Genomic DNA, 25,615 nt, shown 5'->3' on the forward strand with positions numbered 1-25,615 from the left:
CTTACTTTGTGTTCTGTAGAGCTTCCAGAGCCCTTCCCCTCTACTTTTCTGTGCTTGGAAACAGAAGAGTCTCTGTGGTTGCCCTTGGTACTACTGGCACTTTTGGGAGGGTCCTGGCCACTGGGGTCTGCTTCCTGCCTTGACCTCTTTTGTGCAGGCTTGGCTGGCTTCTGGGAGGATGAGGACGAGGATGACACAAGTGAAGGGGGAAGCATTTCCTTCTTTGAGGGCTCAGAGGAGGGCCTGGGAGTTCTGGAATGAAACATCATGCAAAACTAAGTTAAGGCAAGACATGAACCGTATATCTTAGCTGTTGAGTTATAAGGACAAAATGGCTGTTGACACAAAAGATAAAGATATCACAGAGCCATGAAATCCATTTTTGTAGAAAGGCCACATTTCAGAGCCCTTTTTTTGATGCCTTTGAAAACTATAGTCCTACCTGTGAGTAGTAAACGAAGTTGTATAATTTGTCACTAAGCTTGCGGAGTCTGCCAATGGTCTTACCTTTACCCAAGCAAGTCACTCACTCTGCAGTAGCTGCTGCCCAACCTGCACCTTGTCTCTGACAAGCAGGCAGGCCCAGCTGCCACCTCTTCTCTGCCCCCTTCACATCTGACCCTTTCTCTCTCTCTCTTTCAAATCTCTGTTGGTTCCTACGCAGTGACACGACTCACTTGTTTTTGCCAAGTCTTTTTGTGCTTTTGATAAATCTAAGTTTGCTGCCAAATGAACTGTTAATTCCTCTAAGGTCCTCGTGAAGGAAAACAAACAGAACTTAGCATATCGTCAAAATGAGCCCGACAAGTTCACTATTCTCTCGTTCTACTGCAGAAGAAAAACGTTTTGCCGTGTTGCCAACCAGGAAGATTCGATCACCTTCGCAGCCTGTTCCCAATCTCTATACTCACTTTGATTTAGAAGATTCTTTGTGGGAGGATGAGGGTGATGACTGCGATTTGACTTCTTTCTCCAGCCTGATTTTCTTGCTATTGTGGTCTCTTTCTGCTTCACCCTGTTATTGCAGTATAACAGCAAATTATTACAAACATAACTGTACAGACAAAATAGAAAAAAATATGCAGCAAGGTCAATGAGAGCAATCAGACTTTTGGAAACTTCTAAACACACACAGAAACCTTATAAGTATCTACACTGTGTGTTTGGGGCGGGGGGGGGTGGTGGTGAGGGCAGCAGACCATCTAGATTTGATGTGATTTGTACTGAGACGGATTTGTACATGAGGAAGGACTAAGGAAAGAGCTAGGTTTTTCTCTACCCAGGAAGAAAACAGTTGCGTTTTCTCATGACAACTATCAAATTTACAGAAAGTCCAAAACGCAGGCTCCTTCCCCCTGGTCTGTGCTCACGTAATGGCCCTGTGGGAAGGAAGCTTTCTAGCAAGGACAGTGAAGCGATGGGTGGGAGTCCTTCAATCGACTCAGGTGCTTTAGAATTAAACTCTTCAACTGTCAGCTCACGGGGAGAGAAATCTGGGACACCACCAGCCAATCTAGGACAATCCCTAAAAAACCCGAAATCCTCTCTGAGAGCCTTAAAGGGAAAAACAACATTCTTCAAATGATCTCACTGTGGGAGGCGCCGGTTTTCACCACAGTCTCTCCCTCATTCTCTGAATTTCTCCAAGAAAAATGAATAAATTAAGATGTGTAGGCTCAAGCTCTGCCCAGGCGCTAATCAGCGGCCTGGCCCTGCTCAAAAGGAGGGAAATAGCAAAGACATGCCCTTCCCTCCCCCGGCATTCTGCAAGCAAGCATGCCTGGGTGTGCACCTCCATCCAGCCTTTCATAAATTCTGCGGAAAACATCTATCTCTTGTTTCAAAATGGACCATTCGAGATGGCTTATAAGGATACTTGGCTTTCATCTCTCGGTGTCTGCACAGGTGAGAACATTAAGAAGAAGGGAAAATATGGGTGGAGAAAAGAAATCCAAGGGAAGGCTGGTACTATGGTACCACTGGAAGCCGATTCCGCTCTGGCCCGCACACTCCATCCCAGAGCTGCACAGCACTTGGACACGGCTAGTCCACAGCGACAAGTGAAGTCAGGGACTTTGTCCAAAAAAGGAGAATGTAATCATTTTTCTACTGATGAAATGCTGAAGTGGTAATTTTAGACACATTGGATTAAATTATTTTTCACTGTTTTTTTTTCCTTTTTATATTCTTAACGTGGCTACTAGAAAATTTTAAGTTATGTATGTGAGTCACATTATATTTCTACTGGACAGAACTGTTTTACACACTTTTCTAGAGGTGATCTGCAAAATGGACCTTGAACTTCCAATGAGCTGATGCAAAGAAAGAATTATTAAATGTACAGGTTAGGTAAGATAAAAACAAATCAGTTGCTCAGAAATATAACCATTCATTACAGAAGACCGGGGAAAAAGGGTCTTGAGGGACTTAATAAGGAGAGAACACGTGATGTGAATAAGCACATCCCACAGGCACGGCTGAAACAGTAAATTTCACATGGCTGTTTCTCACGTGGCAGGCAGTGCAGGCCAACAGCACAAGCCTGGAGCACAGTTCAGGACAGATGAAAGGTCCTGGCACAGGCCAGGAGAGGCCTGTTGCAGCTCTGCCCAGCATGTAACTCACCTTCCATTCAACAATTCATAATGAACTCAATGTTGGCAGAGAAGAAAGAATAAACCAGAAGTGACCGGTTAAAATAGAACCCTACTACTAAGGGGTATCCCCTCATCACTACACCCACTGTGGCCAAGAGGCTCTGCTACCAATGGCCCCAGTGAATTCTCTTGAGTTTTAGATTAAAGGCCACACAGCTGGCCCAGCAAGCATTACAAGAGGGTGGGAAATTTATCTTTGGGAAAAGTCACAGTATTTGCTAAAATACCCAGGCAGATAATTAACCTGCACACGAAGTAGTTAGTAATACATATTTTTTTAAATGGAAGGCATTTCCAAGCAGTTAACAACATGTGGGATAAGTCCCCAAGACAAAGCTAAGCATAAACGGTCCACAAGGTTACTTTCTAAAGAAAACACCAAACTCCAGAGGTGGAATGAGGGTTAATTTTTGTTTGTATATCTTCATGCTGCTTAGGACATGCTAGTTATAACTAGAAACCAAAGTGTCAGGCCTTATAAACCACACATGAAAATAAGATTCATAGTGAGTCAATCCTCACAAACTGGTTTCAACTCTGGCTTGTGCCAATCGGTGACTCAAGAGAACAGCCCAAAAACAAGAATCACCAAAGACTAACTTCAATGTTAGCTTTAACAACTATGTTGGCACTTACTGGAATAATACACCTTATGTTGACACGTAGCAACTTAGAAGCTGGTAATATTCTGTCAGCTGGTAGAATGTAAGCCGTTAAACCAATTAAGCAAAATCCCCTTCTGTCGACTGTGCTTGCTTTGACCCGAATTCTCGCCTGTGGGCCAGGGTCAGTATTTTTGTAGTTGGAACCCTCTTGTCTTCTGTAGGAAGAGTCCCGGGGGCATCCCCAGAGCAGGCACTCTGTGAGCATTCGCCAGCTGGCCCAGGAGCAGACCTGCCCTACAACCCTAAGTGGATGGATTTAGCAAGGCGCCATTAGAGAGGGAGTCATCGGATCCTGGGTGGCAGGAAACGCAGACTTGAATTCCAAGACTGGAAAACAGAAGGCAAGGAGTTCTTGAGCTGTTTCTGGGTCAAGAAGCCATTTGAAAGTGAGGTGAGAGTGACGTACTCTCTTCAGAAGGAAAAAGGAGTCTCCTTTGCTCAGTGGCTTATCCACAGATCAACTCCCATTTCAGGGACCCCTGCCTAAGGTCTGGGTCTTGGACACTCCCTTTTTCCAGAAGGACAATGTGTCCACGGTGCCCGCATCTCCAACAGGAGAAGCCTGCTGGCCGATGACTGTTCCCGACTGACTTGTTTACTTTTCCTAACCTGTTGGGTCAGGCAGCCTCAGATCACCTGCCAAACGCTGCCCCACCTACAGAGTGGAGCAAAAGGGCAAGAATGAACACGGTAAACGGACGATGTGGGACTGTGCTAGGCCGAGCCGGTTCCTGAGGACGGGGCCTCCAGGGCAGCCTGTTGCCTGCCCCAGCACCTGACTCACCAACTAGGTGCCGCGGATAACAGGGGGCAGTGAAGGCGGCTTTTTTTAGAACTAACACTCATTTGGGGCCATAGTTTCTAACAGGCAGAAAGATAGCCTACTCAGAGCTTAGCCATGATGGGGAGAGATGACGGGCATCTGGAAGGGAAACCAAAGTGTGGCGGGCACTAGGGTGGCAGGAGTGGGGACAATGGAGGGGTTGAGCCAGGGATGATATTTTAACAGCCCGTCGGTACACTGATCTGGAAGTACGACCTCAGGCCTTGCTCCAAGAATGCCACCAACGGCCCCCAACCTGCACCCACCCCCTAACAGGCACTTGCACACACACCCCGCTCCTCCCGCCCCACCCCACTAAAAGCAAAAAAGGTGTGAAAGAGGGACTTCCCTGGTGGTCGAGTGGTAAAGAATCTGCCTTCCAATGCAGGGGATACGGGTTCAATCCCTGGTCAGGGAACAAAGATTCCACATGCTGCAGGGCAACTAAGCCCGCACACCACAACTACTGAGCTCATGCGCCTCAATGAGAGAAACTTCGTGCCGCAAACAACAGAGCCCATGCGCCCTGGAGCTTGCGCACCACAACTAGAGAAGAGAAAACCCGCACGCCACAACTAGAGAGAAGCCCGCACACCACAACGACAGATCCTGCACTCCTCAATGAAGATCCCGCGTGCCACAACTAAGACCCAATGCAGCCAAAAATAAATAGAATAAATAAATACATAAATAATAAATATTTAAAAAAAAAAAAAAGATGTGAAAGAGAGCAAAGGAGCCAAGATCCACTAGACTGGGAGTGGTCAGCATACTGAGCTCCAGACCTGCTTTTGCTAAGCAGCCAAGTGATGTGAAGACCTTTCTGGATCCCATCTATAAAAGGTAGCAACTGAACAAGAGACACATGCGGTCTCAGCACTCCAATTCTAAATTCTATCCTCCTCTCCCACAGGGAAGCAAATACGCTTGGTAGCACATGGAGCATAGCAAAAGTGGAGAAGCAGCCTTTGGGGAAGTTCAGGTACTTTTCTGGGATTTGCCTCTGCAGGAGGTTCAATAAGACGACGCCACAGCAGGTAAGTCCAAGCTGACCCCATGAATGAGGCAGGTTATATTCACTGGGGAAAGTACCACAGAAAAGCAAAGGGAATCCACTCTTTTCCTTCTTTTTGGTGAGGGAATACACAGGCATGAGACTGGCCCTAAAACAGTTCTTCCTATGATGCTTTTAGGGTAACTAACAGGCATGAAGAAATTAGACGTTAAGTGGCTTTAGGAAATTATAGGGATGACTTTTCAAACCCTTGATTTTGAAGGATAATAACTGGGAATGTTGATCTGGAGAAACAACCCAAGAGAAGACAGTCAGATCTTGGGAAGGTCTGAACTAACCATCAAGCAATAAAAATGCACATTTTCCCACCAGATCCCATAACTTCCCTCCCCGCTCCTCAAAACACACATAAACGATGGCACTGAAATGTTTTTCCAAAAGTGTCCAAGCTTCTTGGTCCATAAAGCAGTTATTTAGAAAAAGAGAAAGACCTGAATGAACGTAACCTCCCAGTTCTGTTATTTGTCTAAACGACTGTTGAGACAGTCTAGCATTTTATTTGAAAGACATCTATAAGGTGACTGAATGAAATGAGGTTATCTTATGAAAGCACCGAGAGCAATGCTTAGCTCTATGCATGTTTGGTGTGCTTTTAGAATCCTCTCATTTGCACTGCCCTGATTGTATATTATCTTGTGCTTCTCAACTTCAACTTTTCTTCCAAGTCTGGAAAACATAAAGCTTAAAAATTATATAAAAGAAAATATAAGTTCCATTTTAAATTCTAAACTGTAATCAGGTTGAAGAAATTCTGTAGTTCATGTAAGGAGCACCATGTGAGTTAATGTCTATTTACCCTCACAATTTTCTCTTTTTTCTCATGAATTGTCCCCAACCCACTCCTTTAAAGTAGAAGAAAAAAAAGAAAAAAGGAAAAAAAAATATATATAGGTACATTTCTATAGGTGCCACATTTGATGGCTTCATCACAGCTATTAACCACCATAAACTCTTTTTTTTTTTTTCAGGCTTACAAAATATGTTTTTTAGTATATAAGGGGAGACTTGGGGGGGAATATTTAATCTTCATAATGGAATCCTTTTTTTTTTTTTAACATCTTTATTGGAGTATAATTGCTTTACAATGGTGTGTTAGTTTCTGCTTTATAACAGAGTGAATCAGCTATACATATACACACATCCCCATATCTCCTCCCTCTTGCGTCTCCCTCCCACCCTCCCTATCCCGCCCCCCTAGGTGGTCACAAAGCACCGAGCTGAGAGCTGATCTCCCTGTGCGATGCAGCTCCTTCCCACTAGCTATCTATTTTACATTGGGTAGTGTACATATGTCCATGCCACTCTGTCAGTTCGTCCCAGCATACCCTTCCCCCTCCCCATGTCCTCAAGTCCATTCTCTCTTTATGATCATTTTCTCACACTTTTGAGTCTAAAATGGCTTTAAGGGTTTGTTAACCCTCTGAAAATATTTGTTAAATTTTGTGCCAAGAGAGGGATGAACCTTTAAATAAATCCCACTAATGCAAAGGAGTAGGTACATTATTCAACAGCTCTCACTATATTCTCGTGGAGTTTTTTCTAGTGTTCACACTTAATATGAAGAAATGAACAAGTCTTCACTATCCAAATTTGGGGGAAAGCACCTAAGCTTAAAAAGAGACCTGGGCTGCCCACAGAGCTGCCCCGCTCGTCCAAGGGTGGTGGCCAAAGGTACCCTGAGCAAGTGGAGTCAGGGTCCTGACAGGAAAGGGGGAGCCTGCCCCTCGCAGAGAGAACCTGAGGTTATGATGTTCAGTATTAATACCACCACCTGGAGTCCAGCAGGAAGCAAAACCAATGACACACAGTTATCTGATCATGAAATAGCTATATTGTTGGCTGATGTTTATATTTATCTGAAAGCTCCTAAGAAATGTTTCTAACTAGTGACATACTTCAGGCCAGGAATTCCTGGTTGTCTAGATCCATGATGTCTAAATGCACCACACTGGAGAGATTTCTTGGTCCAAAACACTAGCTTTATACAGTCCTGGCCTGGTAATAAGGTTCTGCTCCAGAGCCTTAGGCATTAGGATCACCTGAGGAGTTAGAAAATAACAGTGGGAGTGTGGGGCTGGGGGGTGGCACACATCCTGCCACCAGTACTGAGGGTTCCCCACGGGACTGGAATGTGCAGCCAGGGTTTGGAACCACTGGTTCAGTCCCTGATCCTGTCAGTCCCACAGCAGGGAGGCAGGCCGTTCCCAGAGCCAGATCTCTCAGCTGCTCGCCAGAGCTTTAAGGCAAGCATGGACTTGCCTAAGATGAGGCAGTCATTATTTCTCCATCCTTTGAACAGAAAGATAAATGAGCTGCCCTAGGAGAGCTCAGCCAAGGGCTGGAAATGGCTCTCAGAGGGCACAGTTCACCTACTCAACAGGGACAGCTGAATTTCCCTTTCTGGAGCTGCAAGCAGAGCTTCTAGATTTGCACTGGAGGATGGACTGGTCTGACAACTGTCTGGGGAGCCTCCAATTTCCAACATTTACCCTTGGTTAGTAAGCGCTTTAGAAGCTAATACTTCTCCCCACTCCAGCTGATGCAGAAGGTCAGCAGTGGATACTAGATAGTATTAGGGTAGCTGGGGGACAGGTGATAAAAGACTTCCCAGGAGGAGGTAAAAGAGTGTATTTTTGCTATTGATTCTATGTATAAAATAGGTAACTAATGAGAACCTACTGTATAGCTCAGGAAACTCTACTCAGTGCTCTGTGGTGACCTAAATGGGAAGGAAATCCAAAAAAGAGGGGATATTTGTATACATAGAGCTGATTCACTTTGCTGTACAGTAGAAATTAACACAACATTGTAAAGCAACTAAACTCCAATAAAAATTAATTAAAAAAAAGATGATGTGATATATACATATGTACAAAATAAAATAAAATAAAACATACATCATGAAAAAAAAGTGTATTTTTGAAGATTTCTCGAGTATAGTAGATGCAGGCACCTTTTCCTAGCCTGGCCCATCACAATTTTCTCCATAAAGTTTTACACCTCTTACAGGCACACATCGTTTTAAAAGTTACCGAGGACTTCCCTGGTGGCGCAGTGGTTAAGAATCCGCCTGCCAATGCAGGAGACACGGGTTCAATCCCTGGTCCGGGAAGATCCCACATGCCGCGGAGCAACTAAGCCCGTGCACCACAACTACTGAGCCTGTGCTCTAGAGCCTGCGAGCCACAACTACTGAAGCCTGCGTGCTTAGAGCCTGTGCTCCGCAACAAAGAGAAGCCACCGCAATGAGAAGCCCGCACACCACAACGAAGAGTAGACCCCGCTCGCCACAACTAGAGAAAACCCATGCGCAGCAATGAAGACCCAATGCAGCCAAAAATAAATTAAATTAAAAAAAAAAAAAAAACTAAACTAAAAGTTATCAGGAACGAGAATACACCCTCTTTCTAGCTGAAACATCACTGTCAATTGGCACTTGATCCCACCCCACTGGACTTGCCTGCTGCAATTATGGTGGCAATACACACCCTCACGTCTCATTCGACAAGGTGCTCGAGAAACTGTCGCCCTTTACTATTTGGTAAAGTCACAATATATTTTTAACCTAGTGGAGTAATCAGTCAAATCAGACATGACAGCAGTCTTCATGATCTTTTTGTCCTTGTTATCCTTAGCTCAACTTCCACAACTGAGTAAGAGATTTTTATGCATTTATAAGAGTGTTAAAGTTTATATTCCTTCTCAGCAGGAAAGAGTTGCCCCTTCTTGTGCCTTTCACTCTGAATCCTGGGTAGGTTGGCTTGGGAATGCCACTGGGGGGAAAACTCATTAATCTTTCACCATCAAGAAGCAGCAAAAAAAATATATCAAGAGCTCAATAATTCAGAATAAAGATCGAAAGGAGATTGTTCAAAATAGTGTATATGTCCAAGTAACAAGGGTCTTAAATAATGCAGGGATTATTATTATTATTTTACTATGTTCATTCCTTAAGTGAAGCTTCCAAATACTATGATAAATGACAGATTTCAATACTTCACAATGCATCATAACAGCCTATATTACCCAAAATGATGCCCTAACCATCTCTATAATAGCTCTAAAACTTTTTTTCCATAATGCTCTGCTCATTAGTAAAAGTCATTAACGGGAGTCACAAATTCTAAATCTGGTGGTTTCAAATTAATGAGGTGCTAGGTGGCCATGAGTTAAAACATGGATATAATATCAGTATCAAAATGATCAAACTACAGGAGTAACATTTAGTATATAGCACTCCTGTCAGTAATTCAGAATTAACATTTCAGTTCATGTAAGGTTTTAATTTCCAGGGCAAAACCTAATGAGCCAGGTGGTAAATACCAATATTATCACAATAGATAAAAACATACCCTTAATGCTATATTATTCTAAAGCAAGATATCCTTTTCAATGACTGCCTCATCTTTTTTTCAAACTAGCAAGACTTAAAGCAATCTGGCATTTATCAACACTTATCTGCAGTGAAAGACTAACTCTGGTATAGTCGCAAAGGCAACATGGAATCCAAAGATTTCCAGCCTCTTCTAAGATGATTCAGGGTTAAAATCAAGGGCCAAAGACAGCCCCAAGTCCGCAGCAGGGACTGCTGTAGGGGAAGGTCAGCCCCCCACTCACCTTTCTCTTTTTGGCCAACTTGCTTGAGTTTTCTGAGCTTCTCTTCTCAGAATCTGGCTTCTTCCCTGCCGATGGCTGTTTGTCTTCCGGTTTCTTGGGGCGGCTGCCCTTCCCAGGAGGCTGGGGTATCCGAGAGAGGAGGTCCAGGGTGATCTTCACCATCAAGCTTTGCGGGAGCGGAGTGTCCCTGAGCGGGGAGAGCAGCTTGGTGTCTCTCAAAGGCACCAGGGGTTTGTCCTTGCGGCGGTCCTCCTGGACGACCACTGCCAGTCGGCAGCCACTAGTCCTGGCGCCGCCGCTGCGGGCAGGGCCCTGGCTCTGGGTCAGGGGGACGAGGGCAAAGTGCTCGGGGCTCCTGTCCTCCGCCGCGTCCTTCGGAGGTGCCTTCGGGGGGGCCGGGGGGCCGCTCCTGTGCTTCTTCCGTTCGCTGGGGGTGGGCGCCACCGGCTTGGGCTCACGGCTCTCTGCGGCACGAGGCCGCCCTTTCGTCTTCACCTTGGGCTTGTCTTTGGAAGGCTGGTCTTTGGAGGCCTGGGGAGGAAGTCCGGGCTCGCTCTCCACCAGCAGACTGGCGCGCGCATCTGCATGCGCATCCGCATGCCCTGGGGCAGAGGCCTTGATGGGCTTCTTGGGTTGTTTGGATCCCACGGTTTGCCTCTGCGGGGGCTCCTGTTGGGCAGGGGACTTCTGACAGCTCCTCTTGCCCGCATGGGGGCCTTCGGAAGGCACCCGGGGGGCTTTGCTGGAGCTCTTGGGGGGAGGCTCTTTGGACTCCGAGCGCTCGTGACCTCCGGTGGCGCCGTCGCCACCCTTGCCCTTACTGTCCGGATGCCGGGCCGGGGGCTCGGCGCTGCCCGGGGCCTTGGCGGGCGGCGCGGGCTGGCTGACTTTGGTCAGCCAGTTGTCCAGCTGCCATTTGTTTGTTGTCGGAGGTTCGGGCTACAAACAAGGAAAAAGAAGATAGGGTTAACTGACCAATAATGATACTCTTCTGGGTTAGTCACCCAATCCTACAGGACTGGCCGGGAGATGCAATCACTACAAACCTAAGAATTCAGGTTCTTTTGACCCCCCTCTAATTATAGGTCAAATTCTATAACAATTAACTCTTAAAACAATCTTCCAATTTTTTCATGCTACAGGAATTTTGCTGTGGCGGACACTAATAATAGACCATTACATACTGACCAATGTAGACCACTGGCGACTGCAGAGAAATCTGTGTAATAAATATTTTGTTCCACTGGTAATTACCATATAATTTAAGCAGAATTTTCACATTTTGGCTTGTGAACTATTCTGTCAGAAAATGATAGGGAAAAATGAAGGCTAAAAAGAATCTTTTTATCAAGGATTTTCAGAAGAAGGTCAATGAATAAGTCTTAGTGATTATGGATGGGTTTCACGCTTTATCCCTTTTTTTGATGTACTTGTCAATTGAAAATGACTTTCTTCAAGACAATTTCATTTCCCTTATTCACTTAAAAATATTAATACATGACACAGCTTTCAGTTTATCACAGATAGACTGTCTTCTGATTTTCAGATTTTACAACTGGGTAAAAAGAACCAAGTGAGGTCACATTAGCCAGTCATTAGTCCCACTTGAATTCTTTAAAAATCAAACATGAAGTCTCGTGTTACAGGCAGTCTCTGAAATAGCACCTATTTTTCTAAGAAACACAGGGAGGCTCCAGAGCACACAATTAAGAGCAGTGAGATTATACTGATTATCTGTTCAACTCACTTGGCAAATAAACAGAAGTCCCTGACTTCTCCTGTTATCTTAACAGGAGATATCTTGTTAAAATCTTTGTTGCTAACTGACTATTGATGCATCGCACTCTCTCTCTCCAACTGGGATATTAGATCTTATTAAAACAATGATGAGGACATCTTTATCTCCAAATTCTACTATTACGTCTTGCACACAGTGGTGTGCATGAGATATTTATTTGGGCTTTTTCATGGGTGTATTATAGTACCTATAAATTTTATGCAATTTGGGAAAATATTCATGTCTTAATAAAGTAAGTAATGATTACTTTTTTTTTTTAAAGGGCAGTATGTCACTGGCATGCTTCATGCTTTTAAGATCCATTCTGACAGGTGGTTTGTATAAATGACTAAATCATTTCCACAACACAACAGGAAGTTAATTCAAAGATATCTCACATGGGATTAACTGATTAGATTATGGAGTAAGGAGCTCGTTCCAGTAAGTGGATGATATTTTATAGGGAAGACTGTTAACAATTTTCCCAAGTGGAATATCCCAAACAATTCAATTCTATAAAAAGACGCAAATGTAATACATTTAAGATATGTGGATATAACGTGAAGGCTTTGGGGCCAGGAAAAGGTTAGGTAATAAAATGATCAGGTAGCTAGACTGGGCTTTGTGTGATTGTAACAAAATAGAACTAAGAGGAACTCTAAGGAGCTAGGTAGGATCATACTTCGGCCAGAAAGAGGGCTACAGAATTGTGGGTTTTTTGTTGTTGTTGTTTTTTTTCCCTTCTTGAGACAACATATCTTCTTTGTAGCTCCCTCCACTTATATCAACTCTATCCCCATGCTCTCACTTGAATTTCAGGGCAGGGAGAGAGGGAAGAAGGAAACTACTTTGCAAAGTCCCACATAATCTAAAACTGCATTCAATATTCTAACAAAACAGGATGGTTGTTTAGGGTAGAGAAAAGATTAGCACACCATACCTACTTGTCAGACATTATGTCTTGCAAAGACTTGAGGGCGTGGTAGTTCTAATGGTTAAATGATTGGGAACAAGGCATTAAGATATATCATTTATATATTGGGAGACTGGGAGATTGGGATTGACATATATACACTACTGATACTATGTATAAAATAGATAACTAACGAGAACCTACTGTATAGCACAGGGAACTCTACTCAATGCTCTGTGGTGACCTAAATGGGAAGGAAATCCAAAAAAAAGGGGATATATGTATACATATGGCTGATTCACTTTGCTGTACAGTAGAAACTAACACAACACTGTAAAGCAACTATACCCCAATTAAAAAAAAAAAAAAAAAAAGATGTATCACCTCAGGAACCAAATCCTTCAAACCCTTTCTCGGGAAAGGTACAGAGATCTTTCACCAGGGCTACGCTGACAACTGCACTGCAATCAGTGACACTCTTGCTCTACAGAAGAGTACTTACACATTAACCGAAAGGGAAGGTCATTCCTGGTATAAATAACATCTGCTTCCCCCCGACACACCCCAAAACAGGGCAGTTTAAGATACATTTAGTAGTCCCTAAAGGAATGTCCTGGTTACAGAAATAAAACATATTTTCCTCTACTGCGGTACTGAAAATGTCCAGAAGGGAGGCCTATGGCCCAATTGCAGGGTAAAACTGAGTTGGTGTGCCCAGACAAGAGGAAAGGGTAGGGGTGATCCTTTCTGTGTACCTACTACAAAGATGTAAAATGGATAGAATTCCTTTAAGGTTAGGTATTATTTGGGTGCTGGGATGGGGGAAAGTTTTACATAAGGGACTGATTAAAAACAGATTTTAAGATGAATTTTAAGAGTGTAAATGCTGGATAGGATCAAGGTTTGGACTTTCATTTCTTCCTCAGCCTTTCCCCATGCCCCACCCCCAGCCTCCCAGTGCTGGATCAACCCAAACACTGCACAGAGGAGGTGCAACAATATATGAGCATTTTAATAAATGTTTGACTGTATGTCTCTTTACTTCTCCTAGCTTCTCGAATTGGCAAAAGTTCGTGTATTTTAGAATGAATTATGATTTTGAAAAAAAAGTTTTGAGCTATGCACAACATATGTCTGGTTTTTTTTTTGTTTTTGTTTTTTTGTAAAACATCATAGTTGTTGTGAGGGAGTACAACTCCAAAACTTAAGAGAAAAGAAAAAAAAGACAGAAAGAGAGAAGTAGCATGATGTAGTAGGGAAAAAAAATGGCTTCCGAGTCAAACGGCTATGGGTTTCAATCTTAATGCTGCTACTTCCTTACAGGTGAAAAGAAAGCTCCTGACCTTCTAGGGTTGATGGTTACATTACGTAATTTATGAAGAAAGTGCCAAGAGCTTAGTAGATAATCGACCACAGTTGTTTACTACCAAAGAATTAGACAATGAATAGATTAGAAAACTAAGCAGATCCCTGAATAACTGAGAATAGAATCTTTTTTCCCTGAACTTTACTTAAGCAGTAAAAGGGCGATACGTCCCATATATTCTGAAAAGCTGAGATTTACATGTTGACTCACTATAAAGAAGAGACTGAAAGTGGTTTTTCCCCAAGTTCACCACCAGCCCATTGGCACACATATAACATTTCAGATCTCATAAGGTCACTGGACAACTTCGTCAAATGAATTTAAAATGGAGACTTAAGGAGCAAATTCCTCAGCATTAAAAATAGAATAAAGAAAAGGGTGAGAAAGTTAAAACTAGTAACTATGACCTATTATGGAATTCATGTAATGCTCAACTAACACAGATTTACAATAATGCAGGTATTTATTTTAAAAGGAAAGAAAGGTTGCTAAATAACTGGGAAAAATTAAAGGTTTAAAATCTAGACAAAGACAAAAATATGTCTGAGGAAGTCAAGCATTGGTACATAACCAACAAAACCATACTCAAGTCTAGATTTGCACATTAACACAAATATACAAATATGAGCCTATTTAGGAAAGTGGTTTTAAAAAGTAAAGTATGATGGGAACATCATTTTTCATCTAAGAGTCTCTAAATCTATTCTATTCAATAACCTCGTGAGCAACAAGATATAACTGCTTCATTAAAACAAACACCAGGTTAAATATTTCTTTCAAGTTTTAATTATTCAGCCAAATCTGTGCCATTTCCATTTTATTTGAATTGAATTTTGATTTAATTGGATTCTCTTGCTTATATCAGTAACCAAACAAGCATGCAGATTTTTCTTAGTGAATAAGGTGAGATATAAAGCAAAGATCTTAGGAACAGTAACATGAACAAGCACACAATTTCTCTGTAGAGCATATTCAGTACCGTTTTCCCTGGGGCATAGAAAAATTACTTCAACAGCAATTAGTATCTCAGGAGAAAACAGAGAGCCCCCAGAAATACACAGAGTAGCTTCTAAAATCTGAAAGGCACTTCAAGTGCAGCTAATGCTGATCTATGTTTATTCACTCGAAAAATATTTACTGAGCACTTACTCTGTGCCAGACATAAACTCATATCAACAACAACAAAAAAATGATACTCAGTTATTTTCCTCATCCTCTCTTGCCCTCAGATATGGCTCCTCAGTCTCACTACATCATCTCCAGATGTATTTGGTTAATGCTCTAGTGCAGTGGCCTTGCTTTCTAAACAGCAGAGACAAATACTGAAAACTTTAACGCTTTCTTAATCAGAAAATCTCATTTCCTGGGATTCCTACCTAAATACAGAGAATAGTTTTCTCTATACAAGCTAGTCTAGTTCACTAAAAGTGTCTTCCCCAGCAAACATTTTACCCTGCTACTCTAAGTTTTGAAGACATTTGGCAACCTTGTTAGTTGTTACTACATTTCTTTTGCTCAACAATCCAGTAAATAGCATAAATTCTCCAGATAAATTTAGTGCTTGAGATTTTCAGTCTCAACTGTTTATCTTTACAATATCTCCCAAGGGTGGGTGACAGGCAAGCACTATTCCTATTTTACATGGGACAGTGGGATCAAGAAACACGGCCCTGGCGAAATTACATCGCCATCAATTTAATGCATGGCTTTTAGTGATTCAAAAATAGAACCTCTTATGGCTTATTTCTAGTTCATGCTCCTGCCCTTTGCTAAATCAGGCTGTCTCCTTTTGATTTAATTCATGCGTTCCTAAAATTTCAAAAAGCTTTCTCATTAATATTAAAATGGCAGCCTACTGAAAACGATTTTTGGGGTTTTTTTTTTTTTCTCGAAATAAGGGAAAAGAAAATGGGGTGTACATATTCTCAATGAGTTGCTCTTCAAAACAGCTCTGGCAGCAACAGGGAAGAACCTATCATTTTCAACAGGAGAGAGATGACATCTCTCCCAAAGTTCCACAGCCCAACGCCAAGAAACAAGTAAACACGAATAGCCAGCAGCGTGCACGGCGGCCGGAAAGCGCCACCCCCAGGCAGCCCGGGCCACCGGGGTTCGACCGCGCTCCCGAGCTCCCGAGACGGCCGGGAGCGGCCCAGTACCTCGGGAGCCGGGGCTTCTCGAGGCTCGTTCTCCTCGCTGTCACTGGAGCTGCTCTCGCTCTCCGAGTCCGAGGAGCTGTCAGAGTCGCTGGTGCTCTCCGACTCAGCGCTGCTGGAATGTGCTGAGGCCGCGGCTGCGGGCAGCGCCTGCGGAGCGCTGCGGAGCAAGCGAGAGAGTCAAAGACCCACGAGAGGTGGATTCCTTCCCTTCTGACTCCCTTCCTTCTTTGCCCGTTTTTCTGCTTCTCGAAAGAAGGGGCCTCAAAGATTACCTAGCAGTACTAAATGACCATGGCGGCCAGTTGGGCGCAAGCAAGGCCCATGGTGGCTCAAAGCTCAGTGAAAAGCCTTGCAACAGATCACCAGGTAACTGCATAAAAGAAGCCTGGGGAATTTTCCTGAAGAACATTGCGAACTATGTGAAATGTAAGTGAGATGCGGGGTGCTTCAAATCAGGCGTGGACAAACCACGGCCTGAGCTGGCTGCCTGCTTTTACAAATAAAGTTTTGTTGGAACACATTCACACCCAGTATTTTATGTATTGTCTGTGTCTGCTTCTATACTACAAAAGCAGAGTTGAATAGCTGCAACACAGACCTTATGGCCCACAAAGCCTAAAACCTTGACTTTCGGACCCTTTAACTTTGCTGACACCTGCAATATAAAACCCAAAGGAGTTAATTTATAAAAGAACAGCCAATCCATTAAAGTCTTCCTCTATTCTCCATATGAGAACCAACTGTAGAGTAGTCAGAGACTGCTGAACACAAATGGGGTTCCTTTGGAAAGTGACCCCACAGGCAATCCACTCACACTTCTTGGGCAGAATGATAAAATGGGCCGTTCTTTATGAGTGGCTTAGGATCACTCCCAAATATCAGCTGAAGTAGAGAATAACTACTTCAAGTTTTCAGGATAGGGCAATAACTCTAGGCCTGTGAGAAAACACACAAGTGATCACACTGCTGGACACATACAGAATTTCAAAGCGTATCTTAAAACCTTGCCCTAGATGGAATTAGCCACAGCAGTAAATCAGTAACTATAATCGTGAAAGCCTCCAAATCTACCCAAAACATTTTCAAGATAATAAATTTATTAGAATAACAAAAATGTATTAGATAATAATAAGGTCACTAGTTGAGACCATTTTAAAACAAACACTATACAACAGAATTTTCTCATGTCAAATTTGTGGTAGCTGAAGAGCTTAAGCCAAGTGATGGTCAAAAAGAGATATACTTTCAGTATTATTCCTGCCTCTATCCCCCCCACCTTGTTTTTTTTCCTTTTATTCCCTCCTCCACTTTTCAGTTAGGTTACTTTGACAGATTTTGTAAGTCGTTACAAGCCACCAGAAATTACTGAACAAAATGGGAGGTAAATAAGCAGAGCTTATGAATCCTTAAGACCTCACATAATTATGCGTGATCTTCCTCCACATTAACTACAACCTCAGCTATATGAGAGCAAGGTTTTTAGTGCTGAGCTTGTCTCAAAATGGATGACCACATCTCAAGGGAGTAAAACAGCTACAGGGTAATTTAACTCTTTGTCCATGGAGGACAGGTATTGGCATATTAAATCATTAAATTCAGTGCCAGAGGAAATGGTAAATAAAGGTAGTTCAGATAGTCTCCATTTCTAAAAACGAAAGCATTACATTTTCTAAAATATGGCTAAGCTGTTTACAAAGTGAAAACAGTGCCATTTTCCATCATACCAAAATGTATTGCAGGTCATCTTTTAAAGCAACTGAAACAATTAGAAAATTCATATAACTATGAAGACAGGCACTATGGAAAACAATTTCTAGAAATAATTCAGCTTTAATTTTTGAAAACAGCATATCTGTCACTTTCATAAAAACACTGAGCTCTTCAGTATAACTTTTCAAATACTGGTTACATAATACTGACGAAAGTGACTTAAGCTTATTTTAAACGCTCAAATTTTACACATACAAAACTGACTAAAGATTTAGGTGGACACAGGGACTCTCTCTTTCATAGAGTTAACAACCTCTCTAGGGCTGATTTAAGCTTCCAAAATATGAAACAGGTACTTTCTTTTAACTGTGATCATCCATCTCCTTCTCCCATGAAGAAGTTATGAAAATACTAAATAAGGCTGTAATTTCCCCATTTGGTAGAAAAAAGCAGACATTTTGTACAGATGGGGAGAAACCCAAACACAGTACCTTGGGGGTGCAGATGCGGAGGGAGGCTTCTCTGGGGTCTAGGCATTCACAATAAGGGGAAGAAGGACCAGGAAAAGAACAAAAAACAGGTTAGGACAAGCAGCTCAGAAATGTTAGATGGATTTAAGTGAATTCCTGGTATTGTGGGGTGTACGGAACTTACCTGACCGCTGTCACTGTCCTCACTGTCACTGAGCTGAAGGTCATCTTTGAGCATGCTAGAACAGGCAGGGATAGAGACACTGCAGAATTTAAAATAATGTCTAACAACTTCTTTTAGCATATAAACATAAAATATGCTTAATGAAACAAAAGGGGTGGGACAGGTATAACTTTTACTTATTCATCAAATGCTTTATTTTCTTGGAAATGTTAAGTTTTACAATTTTAACACAGAAACTAGTTCAGTCCAAACTCCTTATCATTTCAAAACTGAGTCTTTCACACGTTCTGAGCATTAAAAGCAAAACTACAAGTTCTGCAAGTGATTTGTTGCCAGCCCTGAGACTAAGGCTCCCAGGTCCACACAAACAGAAGAAACAATAACAACAAAAATACATAAAATAGAAAAATATACAGTACCCTCAAATCATTTTCTTCTATGGTCTCTAACAACTAGAATAAATGATTAACCATTAAATGAGTTAATACTGGATGAATATCTGTAAAGTACTTAGAACAGTGCCAGGCACTTAAAAAGTGCTATACATGAATTAAATAAATACATAAAAATACAACTGTCACCAAACAGTGCAGTTATGTTACGTTTTTGTCCAAAGACATTATTAATATTGAACTTTTTCACACACACAAATATCTTCTTCTGGGTGCCTGAACACTAATCCGTGAAAAGAGCAGTAATACAAATAATACTGTTGTCTAAAAAATATGTTTAACCCTCCTGCTATCATTCAGGTAAAAATAAAAACTCAGTTCATGTCCTCAAAGTTATATTAATACTTATCTCTAGGCATTCAAGTTTATGATGAACCCAAATATTAAAAGCAAACATTTTCCAATCTGTACTTGTTTACTCAAATCTTAGCCCTTTCCCTACCCCCTCCCCTTTACCTTTTTTTCATGGAGATACCCAACATCAAAGGAATGAATCAGTAATTGCTCCCCCCGACATCCCCCAAAATTTACAAGCATGACTCTTTGAGGAAATGTTATAAGTGAAATTGGAAAAAAAAAAAAATCTGCTTGAGTATTACTGATGTTCCAAAAAGCAAATTATATTAAGAAGTTACAATCCTTCATTATTTCTAAAAATACCTCTTCAATATTCTGACCAACGATTTTTATTGCAAACTCACTACCTGCCACTAAAGTAAGCAGGCATTATTATTTTGGGAATCCATGGTAAAAATCACTATATTTTCTAATGAAAATAAATGATAAAAACTTGGCTCTTTCAAAATGACCGCCTACATGCAATGTTGTAATTCTGCCAAGGACTTATTTTCACCAACAAATGCACTAAAAACATCTTGTGATAAGTTTCTTTTAAAAAATAAAAACTGTTAGCTACTTGTAAATGTAGATCTTGCTCAACATGTATCTAGTAGAAGCTAAACTCCTATTTTAGCAAGGCTAGAAGACACAGCCTTTGGATGTACAACTTGGCAGCAGCAATCTTAATGGTGTACAAGAAGAAGTCACTCAACAGGTTTACGGCTAAAAATGGCTTGGCTGGGATACACACAAGCAAAAGATATATCTTTGGAATAAATGTTAGGTATAATACAACCAGAAAAAACAAATCTGGCAAAGTATATTCAATGTTAACCACCAACAACAAAACCACAGTAAATGGACCTCTTTATTTCTTAGTCATTGGGTTTGTTTTGTATAAAGCTGATTTGCCTTAATTTCCTGAAACAGCAGTGATCGTGTAATTCAACCACACTTCCTGTTGCAAGCAGCGGACTACTAAATACCTTGTAAGTTGTTTGCTTAGCTACTGAATGCCCAGTTTCCGTGCATATACTCTCCTCAAGTGAGAAAGTATATGAGATATGTTCAGTAACTCAGAAAGTATATGTTCTGACTTTTAGTTCCACTTGCTCTTAGGGAATAGAAGGGACCATAAACATGCTGTCCCAGGGCTTCCCTGGTGGCACAGTGGTTAAGAATCTGCCTGTCAATGCAGGGGACACGAGTTCGAGCCCTGGTCCGGGAAGATCCCACATGCCGCGAGCACCTAAGCCCATGTGCCACAACTACTGAGCCTGCGCTCTAGAGCCCGTGAGCCACAACTACTGAACCCATGTGCCGCAACTACTGAAGCCCGCACACTCTAGGGCCCGTGTGCCGCAACTACTGAGCCCACATGCTGCAACTACTGAAGCCCACGTGCCTAGAGCCCGTGCTCCGCAAGAAGAGAAGCCACCGCAGTGAGAAGCCCATGCACTGCAACGAAGAGTAGCCCCTGCTTGCTGCAACTAGAGAAAGGCTGCATGCAGCAATGAAGACCCAACACAGCCAAAAAATAAAGAAAAAATAAAGAGAAAGAAACCCCTTATTCTGAACATCAAAAAATGGGGCAATTCATTTAAAAAAAACAACAACAAAAAAACCTTAACCAAGTTTTGTTAATACAGAAAATTAATCACAATTGCCATCATGATTTTTTTTTTTTAAAAAGGATCTATATAGTTGGGAAATTTGTAACCTGATGACAGGTAAAGGTTTTATGTTTAAATGGATCAGTTGCTAAAAACCCCCCTACTGTGTCACAAATAATTATATTTGAAGCCAAGCATATCACTAAATTACTACACTATACTTCATATATTATATTCTATATATAATGGACCGGTCCTTCAATGTCAAGATGACAAATTACAGCACATCTGGGTGAGCACCTTTGCACCCACTAAAAGAGAAGCAAATCTCTTAGATCTAGTCTCATTTATACCAATAAAACCTAGGTCAAGAAACATAAGACCCAAGGGACATACTCAACTGTAAGCTTTTCTGAAGCAGGATCAAGTCATTTTTGTCTTCATATTTTCTTTATCTAGAACTTGGCAGGTACCCTAAGAAGGTGGCTGAATGAACAGCATCCTTTTTGCTGAATAAGTAACAGTACCACATAGCTGTGCCCTTTATGTAATCTGAACTTGACAGGCATTGCTTTTACTCATAACCCCACGGGCTGACTCTGATCAACCCCTCACATTCTAAGGATGAGGAAACAGCTCAGAACAGCCACCTAACTGGCCTAAGATCATGAAGCTGGTATATGCTACAGCCTGCATGCAAAAGCCATTCCATCGGATACCACCTCCTTGCTCTGGCCAATATAGGACCAGTGGTTAGAAAACCTAACTGAGGGAATGAAATCTAAGTCCCAGAACCCACTGAGAGAAAGACTCTGGTTTAAAAGAAAACAGGAGGGCTTCCCTGGTGGCGCAGTGGTTGAGAATCTGCCTGCCAATGCAGGGGACACGGGTTCGAGCCCTGGTCTGGGAGGATCCCACATGCCGCGGAGCAACTGGGCCCGTGAGCCACAATTACTGAGCCTGCGCGTCTGGAGCCTGTGCTCCGCAACAAGAGAGGCCGCGATGGTGAAAGGCCCGCGCACCGCGATGAAGAGTGGTCCCCACTTGCCGCAACTAGAGAAAGCCCTCGCACAGAAACGAAGACTCAACACAGTCATAAATAAATAAATAAATAAAGAAAGAACGTGAATTTCTTAAAAAAAAAAAAATAAGATCCAGGAAATTCACATTTAAAGAAAAAAAAAAGAAAACAGGAACTATACTGCTGGAGTAAAATGAATACACTATTTTTCTCCTATGAAAGTAAAGGAACTTTAAACTTTATATACTGTTTAAACTGGTTAAATAGCTAATTTCATTTCCAAACTCCAAGCAAACCAGGTATTTCGAAGCACATGGCACCATATGGCACTGTTCAGAAGAAGACAAGTGCTCAGGTAAAGCAACTCTTTGAACTACCGTGTAGGTTTCACATTGTACATTATCAGCTAGGTAAACTTCTTACTTAAAGGTTACAGACAATCCTCAAACCCCTTTGTACAAATGCATTCTTCAGACAGCTGTTCTGCAAAGCTGAAAGAGTTGCACACAGGTTCCGGCAGGCACGCTTCAGCGACTCAGAGCCCAGCTGTTACTGTGTGAAGACACACCAGACAAGCCTTTATTGCTCTTCCATTCCTCCTTCGTACTGGGCTTACCCAAAGCTTCAACTGCCAATATTCTGTAACATCTCAATTCAGAACTCCAAAACTATTTCAATACACTGATTTCTTGGCTTAACATTTCCTATGATCGGGCCATACCTTTTATTTGGAAAAGAGCAAGTGAAGGCAAGCTCACAGTAGTTAACTTGCAATTAATAGTCACAACCCTGGTATTAGATGTGCTCAAAATGGCAAATAAACTGATACCTAGTTTTCAGAAACCACTAATGAGCATGTGAGAACATACTTTCCTTTTTTAAAAAAATAAATTTATTTATTTATTTATTTATTTTTGGCTGTGTTGGGTCTTCGTTTCTGTGCGAGGGCTTTCTCTAGTTGCGGCGAGCGGGGGCTACTCTTCATCGCGGTGCGCGGGCTTCTCATTGTCGTGGCCTCTCTTGTTGTGGAGCACGGACTCTAGATGCGCAGGCTCAGTAGTTGTGGCTCACGGGCTTAGTTGCTCCGCGGCATGTGGGATCTTCCCAGACCAGGGCTCGAACCCATGTCCCCTGCTTTGGCAGGCAGACTCTTAACCACTGCGCCACCAGGGAAGCCCTGTACTTTCCTTTTTTGATACAGGGCAGAAATAAGGACTGCAAATGCTTTTTGTAGGAGATGATGGGAGGTGACGAGTTAGGTAGAGGGCTCCGCATACAATAAATTTTTAAAAATGAAAAAGCAGACCTTAATCCCTTATGACACAACATACAAGGGGGACTCTCCAAATGGTGACAGCAGTTAGCAGAATTCAAATTCATGGAGAGACTGTCTACGGGAGATGGTAGACTAGCAGGGCAGAGGGAAAAGTGACTTGGTACGTGATTCACTATAGTTAATGACCTAACGGTTGATAAGGCAAAAATTGCGGCCAAAGGTGTAAAAGATTATTTAAACTCCATGGATGAAGTGAAGATTAGAAAAATCACAAGAGTATAAATGAGGGAAAAGTTGAAGTTAATAAATAAGATTAAATCATTAAGTACGATAAATAAGGTACTAGTATAAGATGACACACTAGACAACTAGAAAGAAAATCTAGAAAAATTATTGCTGAAAATTATATTTCTATTAAACATTGCTTATAGGTATTTAATCAAGTTTATGTGTAATGTTTTTCCTTCTACATTTATCCTGAGTACTTACTATATGCCAGGCCCTGCTCTAGACTTTACTGATACAACTCTAAGCAGACAGAAACTCCTGCTCTTGTGCACTCAGAGTCTAGGGGAGGGAGATAAATAACCAAACTATATTCTTTCTCAATGGGTAAGAAGCCTAGGGAGGGGGAAGTAAGCATAAAAGAGAAAGGATGGGTGTGGGAGGTTCTTCTACGTTAGGGTAGTTAAGGAAGACTGTACTGATAAGGGGATGACATCCAAGGAGGGACCTGAAGGGAGGAGGGAGCACAATGCAGGAAATGGGGAGGGTGATTAAGGCATAGAAAACAGCAAAGAGGCCAATGTGGCCAGAATATGTGTGTGTGTGTGTGTGTGTGTGTGTGTGTGTGTGTGTGTGTGTGTGTGTGTGTGTGTGTGTGTGTGTGTGTGTTGTGGGAGTATAGGAGAGGAGGTGGAGAGGTAGGTTATAGAGGGCCTTGGAGGCCTCTGCAGGGTGGATGAAAGGGGTGGGGATGGACGGGGAGAATACGAATTCTTGTGCAAGTAGACCACACCTTGCTGCTTTAGAAACCCAGCAACCCAGAGTGGGCAGAATGTACCAACTGCTTTTAGGGCTAATAAAAACCTATCTTACTAAATTTTTCAATCTATGCTTAAATTAATCTAGGGTCACTTACTGTAGTAAATTAGCAGCATGATTAAAAATGAGACTTAAACAGACTCTTAAGGACACCCTTAAAACCATGTTTTCCAAATGCAAATGAATACTTCAAAGAAGTCACTTCCAACAAGAATTACTCCCTAGCCATTTTCAAATGCCTTCAGAGCCTGTAGCCCATCAAGCCCCTTTAAAGGTGGCAAGTATTATCTGCCTCCCTCTCATCATTCAGGCTCCAGATCAAATGTCACCTTTTCTGAGGGACCTTTCCTGAGCCTCCCAGAAGTATCAACACCAGCCAAAAAAAAAAAAAAAAAAAAACCCTGCTTCCTCAAGCCTGTCTCTGTCACATCACCTAGTTTGTATTACATGCCACCGCACTGAGTTACAAGGCATGGAAGACAAGGACTTTGTCTCACTGGCTACTATTTCCCCAAGTACCTAAACCAGCACTGGGCACACAGCGTGTGTTTAATAATTATGTACTGAATGGATGAGTGGAAGCAATTTTTGGAAGTATCTCCAAATAGCCTGGCATCCAGCCCAGAGGCCAATATTTATATAACTGGGGTCAAAGCATGTTAAAGAACGATGAGAATGACTTTTCTTATGTAGAACATAAACAAACCCATTTACGTAACACTTACCTATTATATACCAGGCACTTGAAAAATTTATTCTTCTTGTCCATTTTATTTGACCTTTGGTCTAAGACCAAGTACGGAAGTATATGTTATCCTAAAGGGGTGCTCCCAGAGTAGTTCAAGCCATCATTTGAGAAATATATATAGCTCCAAGAGGAATACTTTGAAGAAGATGATCTTCCAGCACCTTAGCAGTATTTTTATAATTATTTAAAATATGCTTCATTTCATAGCCTCACCAAAATATCCCTTCAATATTATGCAAGTTTCCGGCATAAATTTGTATACAGTGTCAAGTTAAATATTGCCCTGCAAGGGATCCTAGAATATTGTCTACTAAAGCCAGAACCCCAAGAATTAAACTGACTATTCCAAAAGACTATAATTCTACCATGAAAGGAGGTGATTCTGCATTTGGGAGTTTCAGCATTTTCTAAATATTGATTTAATGTGTCCTAGTAACTGTAATTCTGAAATAAGCAGATTAAACATTGCACATAATGACCATTTGTTTGCTTTCACCTAAGCATGAAAATTTCTTCAATACCCAATATTACAAATTCTCATTTCTCCATAGCATGGCTAATAGTAACTCACTAAAAAAAAAAAAAAGTTATATTTCTTATTCTTTCATTTTACACCTCTACTTTTTCTCTTGAAAACAAACAGAACATTTCGTTCTATATCTAGATTAATAAAATAATTATGAATACCAATAACTTTGGATTCACA

The 25,615-nt window shown here is 41.8% G+C and overlaps 1 protein-coding gene across 9 annotated transcripts in view; it reads right to left on the minus strand.

The window, feature by feature from the left end:
- The window catches only part of AFF1 (ALF transcription elongation factor 1), a 207,162-nt gene that overhangs the window by 15,067 nt on the left and 166,480 nt on the right, over positions 1-25,615 (minus strand). For 7 of the 9 annotated variants that reach the window (XM_057546856.1, XM_057546862.1, XM_057546857.1 and 4 more), the window contains 6 exons: positions 18,417-18,495; positions 18,254-18,291; positions 16,053-16,209; positions 9,838-10,776; positions 912-1,015; positions 6-252 (listed from right to left, as the gene is read on the minus strand). In XM_057546856.1, the coding sequence (XP_057402839.1) occupies positions 6-252; positions 912-1,015; positions 9,838-10,776; positions 16,053-16,209; positions 18,254-18,291; positions 18,417-18,495 (1,564 nt within the window). The remainder of the gene's footprint in view (positions 1-5; positions 253-911; positions 1,016-9,837; positions 10,777-16,052; positions 16,210-18,253; positions 18,292-18,416; positions 18,496-25,615) is intronic. The other 2 variants (XM_057546863.1, XM_057546859.1) reach the window with 1 other exon arrangement.

Source organism: Balaenoptera acutorostrata, chromosome 5, assembly GCF_949987535.1.
Source record: "Balaenoptera acutorostrata chromosome 5, mBalAcu1.1, whole genome shotgun sequence".
Classification (NCBI taxonomy): domain Eukaryota; kingdom Metazoa; phylum Chordata; class Mammalia; order Artiodactyla; family Balaenopteridae; genus Balaenoptera; species Balaenoptera acutorostrata.